General features: G+C 35.6%; 1 protein-coding gene across 1 annotated transcript in view; it reads right to left on the reverse strand.

Moving 5' to 3' along the window:
• Positions 1-7,832, reverse strand: part of LOC107674285 (plexin A3-like) — a 191,374-nt gene that overhangs the window by 23,574 nt on the left and 159,968 nt on the right. The window contains exons 13-20 of the mRNA XM_016468228.1: positions 7,730-7,794; positions 6,542-6,690; positions 6,327-6,447; positions 4,036-4,172; positions 2,715-2,882; positions 2,091-2,184; positions 1,748-1,987; positions 1,022-1,165 (exon numbers count right to left, since the gene is read on the reverse strand). Coding sequence (XP_016323714.1) covers positions 1,022-1,165; positions 1,748-1,987; positions 2,091-2,184; positions 2,715-2,882; positions 4,036-4,172; positions 6,327-6,447; positions 6,542-6,690; positions 7,730-7,794 — 1,118 coding nt within the window. The remainder of the gene's footprint in view (positions 1-1,021; positions 1,166-1,747; positions 1,988-2,090; positions 2,185-2,714; positions 2,883-4,035; positions 4,173-6,326; positions 6,448-6,541; positions 6,691-7,729; positions 7,795-7,832) is intronic.

The raw sequence follows: 7,832 nt of genomic DNA on the forward strand, positions 1-7,832 counted from the left end.
TATATATATATAAATGAATCCCCATTTATTATTATATTTATGTACATTACATTTATATTTTCAGACTAACACTTATACATTTAGTCTTATAACTATATATCCAAGATTTATAAATAGATTCTTTGTGTATATAAGTAAGAAAATATATAATTAATATATACATTATATAAAATATATACATTATACTCATTAATTAAATTTAAATTTTCAGGCTTATAACTAGGCTTATATTCTGGATTTATAAATATGCATTCAGATTTCCTATAATTTGCTCCTATTTGACTTTTCATATATATATTAATTCATATTTCAAGATTGATACAAATGAATTGGCACCTCTCATCAAAAAGCCACGATTTGATGCATCATTCATGACAATGGTGCAGGGTAAAACGTGATAAAGTACTAAAGTTTCATACTTAAGGATAAAGGGTTCATTCAAATGACTAACACAAGCATGAGCAACAATAATAGTGATGATTTCCTGAGCAATGATCACTAATGAGAGCCATTATTATCAATAAAGGGGGCTGAATGTGTCTCAAATGCTCTTTCTAAGCATATGTCAGGGTTCAGAAAGGTTATGAAGGATTCCTGTCTGCTGCTGGGAGAGCAGACAGCTAGGTTACGTGGGAAATTGCTTGTATCAGCGCTCCCTATAATCCTAATAAGTACTTAATGTACGGCGAGCCACTTCCAGTTGACCTTTATGTTTTCCATTTAGCATTAAGGTAAAAAATGGCCATGCGGCAGAGGCTTATTAAGAGATTGATTAAATGAGAGGCACAATGCCCGAGTCCATGCAAACCAAACATTCAGCATTTTCGCCATCTTACGGCCATCCATTCATTTTCTGCCACCTTTATTGGTTGATATACAATAAATAAGGAGCTGTAAATTCTCAGTCAGTGCAATGAGAGGTGAGCATGTTTTGCTCTTCACCAGCACGAGAGGCTCCTTAAACAGTAGATTAGGCGTTTATAATGCATAATGGGAAATGTTCTAACTGCATGATCCTCACCATCACTCGCTGTTCTCCGGTCAGATCCGGCGAATCACAGAGCAGCTGAGATTCCGAGACGGTTAACAGACAGGGTGTTTCTCCAATCATCACGCTGTAATTCAGGCGGGCGTTGCCAGGAGCAGGAGGGATGAGATTCTTGCCCTTTTTACAGATAAAAGCACAGAAAACTGAATTCACCAAAAAGTGATCAATATAATTTGAAACGTTCAGGTCACCCCAAAATAAAAAAATTCCATATGATATAAATCATAAATTACATAATATAAATCATATATAATTATACTATATAGGAAATAATTGTATATTTTTTAATTCAAAAAGCATTAAAAAAAAAAAAAGAACAATTTTAAATTTAACACATTTAAGAACATTCAGATTTTCAATACTGTGACATTATATTTTTATTGTAATTTAGCACATTTAAACCCCTTTCCTTAAAGTATACCTCATGGTCGTATTTGGTGAATTAACTTTAATGTATGAAAATTTACGCAAAAAAAAAAAAAAGATGTGATGTAAGAAATTGGGAATTTGTTTAATTTGAAAAAATCCTAAATGAATAAAACAAATTCTTATGGTCTTTTTCTTGTACAATAAATATGTATAATTTTGCATGATGGAAAAAATGATATCAGAGCGAAATATGACATAAGACATAAGATACACCAAAATTCAAAATAAGAATGTAAATACAGGATGGTGAGATTATGACAAAGGTCATGCCTTCAAGATGATGGGTGATCCTGGTTTGACCTCCAGAATCCCAGCATTCCCAAGGGGATCAAAGGTGGGGTTTGGATAGTATGTGAAAGGAGTTCCATTGAGGATGAGGAGGGCAGACACATGGTCCAGGATGAAGCCAAAGTCATCCGGGTGAACTCCACAATCTGGAACCTGGCGTTTGGTGTAGATGATGCCCGGAGCCAAGCACGCCATCACGGAGTCATTCATCACCGTACAAACCTACAGAGGAACATCCCGACATTTGTTCTTATCACGTAAACAACAAGCTGTCCGTAATGCTGGTGGGGGCAGAGAAGAGAAAGACAGCTGGTGGGGAACTCACGTTTGTGGTCTCCACTCCTCCATATTTGGCTCGGACTTTGGGTTCCTGAATGGTTAGCAGATTGGTTCCTGTGACCGTGAGGGTGGTGCTGCCACTATCAGAACAAACAAGCAAGTTTCACAAGTTTCATACCTCGAACTGAGTGACTCTGCATATATGACTGTGTGTCTACTTCTAGGGAGTCAGAATTTAGGCTCTAGTGAATAGTAAGCAGTTTATTCTGTACTGATATAAGGCAATCACAGATTATAATGCGCTAATCGTATTTTCATCCTAGATGGTGTATTGACTATATATATATATATCTTTTTATATTTCATCAAACTAAAAATAAAATATTTCACTCAAACTATTTTGATTATCAGTACTTGAGCTTGCCATATATTCTTTGTGCTAATTAGACTACTGAGTCATTGACATATGCTAACTCTCTATCGGAAACAGCTGCGAGTTTCTGTTCTCATGCAGCATTTCAGTTCATTCATTTATGAAATTCTATTAGGCTTAGGAAGCTGTCTTTGAAGTTAGCAAGACATATTAGCCTGTGTAGACAGCAGACTGTGAGGCATCTCACTAGGGTTTGGAACAGAGCCAATAAGCGTGTGTGAGATTGTGTTAACGTACTTAATGATGCTCCAGTTGGGCTCTACGCTGGAAACGGTTGGATCTTCAGTGTAAATGTATCGTGTATCGCTGGTGACCTCGGCCTTGTCAATGAAGAGCTTGACGGATGAAGCTCCAGAGCCTGATGCTGACAGTGGCGTCACGCACACTATCTCACGCACCGTTCTCCTGTTGGAACAAAACATGAAGTTAAATTATACAAAACCAGAAATATTTGAAGCCATTTTCATAATTGTGTCCATTTTTATTTGAAATTTTGAAAAATGTATCAAAACCTGACTTCATAAACAGCCTAAACCAGCCTACAGTGGTTTGCTGGTCTTGTCTAGCTTTAAGATGGTTTATTTAAGCTGGTGTTTATCTGGTCAGTCATATGTCTAAAAACCCTGTCAGAACCATCAAAATAGACCAGCTTAACCATCTTGCCCAGGCTGGGAGACCAGCTAACCACCGTAGACTGGTTTAAGCTGTTTTTTAGATGGCTGAGAGGACCTCTAATGTGTTTTGGATGCTGGTTTTTCTACCAGCAAGACATTTTTGGCCAACCAGTCTCACCAGCTGAGTTTTGTTGGTAATCAACATGGCTAGACCAAAATAAACCCGTCTAAACATGAATGAGAATACATGCTGGTCTTTTTCAGCTAGTAAATTGCTTTCAGACTGGCTTTAAAGGCACCATAATGTCAGATTTAACGATCTAGAACAAATGAGTGTTTAATTACACAATTACAGAAATTGCTTATTTCTGGCAAAAATGTAATCATACGTTAAATAAAAAAAAAGAATATTTTTTCGTCTTCTAATTCTATAGTCATTAAATGTTCAAATATTCAAATCAATTTAATTATTACTGTAGTCATTGAGTATTCATTAAAAATAGATAAACATTTTATATATTTATTTTAATATTTAATGGATATTTAAATGCCAAATGATTGGCTGAAATGAAAATAGAAGTTGAAAAAATATATGTATTTATATTTTTTTATTTACTTTATTTATTTTTTTCATGTATACTTATGGTTTTGTATACTTATAAGATTTCTTTGGTCAACCAGATTCACCAGCTGAGATTTGTTAGTGAATTCCGAGTATGGGTTACCATACTTGGCCACACGTCACGTCACTAAGCAGATGCTACTGCATTTTAATCACCACATGCAATGCATCAGGTTTCCTGGTACATGAACATGTTGACATATTTGAGGACAGCCATGCACGCTCATTTGATTTCATGTGGAAATTACACATCTCTCTGTATCTCACAGATGTTGAGGGACACAGATGTGATCCGCACCGAGCTGACAGAAAAGCTGCTCACCTGACAAACAGACACTCTTCCTGGGCCAAAAACACGGTCACGGTGCTCCCGGCATCCAGATGTCGGCCTGAGATTGTCAGTCTGGTCCCGCCGGACACGGGTCCTTTCTCCGGCCGCACCCGGCTGAAACTCGGAGTCTAGAGGGACGAGAAAAGCAGCGCTAACTTCCGAACAGATGGAGCTCACGAAGCGAGATACAGACGCTCCAGCGTGCACTTGTTTTCCTCATTCTGGTACTACACGAAGAGATTACACTCATCACTGTAATAGAAATGTCCTGTTTGCTCTCGCGCCGTGTAGGGCTCGTTTGTTTCTTGTCCTCTCGCAGTAATTAGTTGCATACCTGTGTAATTGGTCGGAGTGTGTGTGTTCATTTGCTTTACCCTTCTACACGACTGAAGCTGCCTGGACGCTATTGATTAGATGTAGAGGGAATCCAGGCAGGGTCATCTATTTATATATATGTGTGTGTGTGTAAAGCTCCTGGGCTCGGGATAATAGACTAATGCCTTATTCCTGCTAGGCACCACTTAAAACTCAGTGGGGAGGAAGGGGTAATTGTGTCATTCTTTACATCCCCCTTCCCTTCAACTACATTATCACATGGGCTCCACCAGCTGATTTGATTGGCTAACAGGATGTAGGAGTGGGAATCCTAACGATTCATTGGTTTCGAGTGCAAAATTGGATTGACTGAGTCTCAAAGGATGGATTCGTATTGATTAGCTGTGCGTAAATCACCACAAACAAAATGTTAGCAGCAATAAGGGAATCGATATGAAAAGAATGATTAAAATATAACTGCTACGTCTAAAATCGAAGGAAGCGCCTCGCTGGCCAGTCAGGTGCCGTTTTGTGTATGAAGGCACCTGGAAACTGCTTTAAAAAGTACGTCGTCACATTTAATATTGTAGAACAAATTCAAGTGAGTTTAGAAATAACCCATAGAGTGTTTAGTAATTACGAGGACGCTATTGATTAGATGTACAGGGAATCCAGGCAGGGTCATCTATTTATATATATATGTGTGTGTGTGTGTAAAGCTCCTGGGCTCGGGATAATAGACTAATGCCTTATTCCTGCTAGGCACCACTTAAAACTCAGTGGGGAGGAAGGGGTAATTGTGTCATTCTTTACATCCCCCTTCCCTTCAACTACATTATCACATGGGCTCCACCAGCTGATTTGATTGGCTAACAGGATGTAGGAGTGGGAATCCTAACGATTCATTGGTTTCGAGTGCAAAATTGGATTGACTGAGTCTCAAAGGATGGATTCGTATTGATTAGCTGTGCGTAAATCACCACAAACAAAATGTTAGCAGCAATAAGGGAATCGATATGAAAAGAATGATTAAAATATAACTGCTACGTCTAAAATCGAAGGAAGCGCCTCGCTGGCCAGTCAGGTGCCGTTTTGTGTATGAAGGCACCTGGAAACTGCTTTAAAAAGTACGTCGTCACATTTAATATTGTAGAACAAATTCAAGTGAGTTTAGAAATAACCCATAGAGTGTTTAGTAATTACGATACTTATTTCTGGAAGAAATGGAATCAAAAGTTAAATTAAAATGAAAATAAATTAAAATTGAAAAAGTAAAAAATAAATCTATAGTTTCTTTTCAATTAAAAATAAGCACTTTTGACATTAAATATAAAGAGAAATAAATACACTTGTATATAAAAATGATAAAATATTAAAAATGAAAGAAATAAAAACGAATGTGATTCTACATAATGGTAAATAAATCATAATGATAAATATTAAAGATGAATGATAAAGATAAATAAATATTTATTCTAAAAATGGTTAAAGAAAGTCTAATAAATATAAATAAATTATGAATTAATTAATACTAAAATGGTATATAAATAATATAAAAGATACATATCTAAAAGACGAAAATGCAAAAAATTATCGATAACTTAATGAATAAATATTTGGTTAAGAAAATAACATTTAAAATAAAAAAGAAATTTAAAAAATAATAAAATACATATATTTTAACATACCTATTTTTTCAACTTTAATTCCATTTCAACTAAGAAATAAGCACTGTAGTCATTACATATTCTTTATAAATAAATAAAAATTGACATTTTGACTTTTTCCAACCACTGGCATTTATTCTGTCAACCAATCGCTGAACTGCACACACAGGATTATGAGATTGAATTAGGATTTGTTTCGATGCCTTCCTTCCTCCATATATTGCCTGATAAGGCAACATTATTCAAGTTTCAGACAGAGCCAAGATGTTGTCCCTTTCCTAAACAAAGAAGTAGACGTACCACAAAAGAGTATGTCTGAGAAGACTGGGTTCGATACTCTGCACTGCAGTCTCCGATACACAGCTCCACCGGACCACCAGGGGGACTCGACATCAGAGATTCCTCCATATCACACACGATCCTGCAGGCCAAGAAAAACACGGAAATCACTCCTGCACAAAACACTGTCCAAAAATTAATTCAAAATAACTAGCAACACTGGAAGCATAACCCACCTCTCAGCGCTGATGTATTCAGAAGCAGCAGGGTTGCAGCGAACCCCCGCCACACGCACATGAGTGATCTCTCGAACCTGCAGCCCTAGATTCTCTCCTTCGATGGTCACGCGTGTGCCGCCCTCCTTCGGCCCCGTCAGTGGACGGATCTGTGAAGAGATGACGGCTTTCCATTGGAGGATATAAAAGAAGCAAATTCTAAGAGCTTTAAAGGTCACCACTTTGAAAGGTGCAGTCTGAGATATCTGTCATGCAGGAGGATTGTGTATTTCATTTGTGCTTTTAACCATACTTTAAGGGACGATTTACTAAAGATGACAAACAGAAGATACAAAAGTCAGACAAAACCTCTTTTGAGGACATCTTCAATGAGGAAAAAAGCTTAAATGTAAATAAATGAAAATACATACATTTTGATTCTAAAAATAATAAATTAATAATAAATTAAATATTTTTTACTCCTGAAAATGGTAAAAAAAAAAATACTAAAGATAGATAGATTGATTAATAAATAAATCATACAGATAAATAATGATAAAAAATATTGTTATAAAAAAATGGTAAAAAACTCAAATGAAAATGAATTAACATTTCATTTTTGTAACATTAATACAAAACATTTTAAATAATAAAGATAAATAAATATTTTCTAAATTTTTTAAAATGGTAAACAAAAACGGGTAAAAGGTAAAAAAGACAAATGAAAGAATATGTAAATAATAAAGATAAATAAAGATCAAGTAATTAAATAAAAATTAAATAAATAATTGTAATTTTAAAAACATTAAACAACCAAGGTAAATAAAGATGGATAATAAAGATTAAAAAAATAACTGCTGTAATTCCAAAAAAAGTAAAATAAATAAATAAATGAAGATGAATGAATAAGCAAACAAATTAATAAAAATAAAATAATTTTAATTCGAAAAACAGTCTATATGAAACAAAAAAATCTTAATACACATTCCAGGTTTTATTGTGCATAATTCATCAGGGCAGATTGTTTAGAAAGCAACAACAATCTCTAGAATGACTTTCTTCTTGACAGAAATTATTTACCACCTACCTAGTGTCCCTAACATAATTTCTTTCCTCATTGTTTACTTCAATGTTTTGGTTAGGGCTCATCTGAAAACAATAAAAATCTATTGTCCAGGATGGCTCTCAGATGACGTGTGTGTGTGTTACCTTAGTGATTCGGGGATGGCTGCAGCGTACGTTGCGCCGTCCCTGATGCATCCAGTTGTGTTCGGGTGATGGACAGTGTTGCTTCAGGAGCCACTTCTTATCG

The sequence above is a fragment of the Sinocyclocheilus anshuiensis genome, unplaced genomic scaffold (assembly GCF_001515605.1).
Source record: "Sinocyclocheilus anshuiensis isolate Anshui unplaced genomic scaffold, SAMN03320099.WGS_v1.1 scaffold188, whole genome shotgun sequence".
Classification (NCBI taxonomy): domain Eukaryota; kingdom Metazoa; phylum Chordata; class Actinopteri; order Cypriniformes; family Cyprinidae; genus Sinocyclocheilus; species Sinocyclocheilus anshuiensis.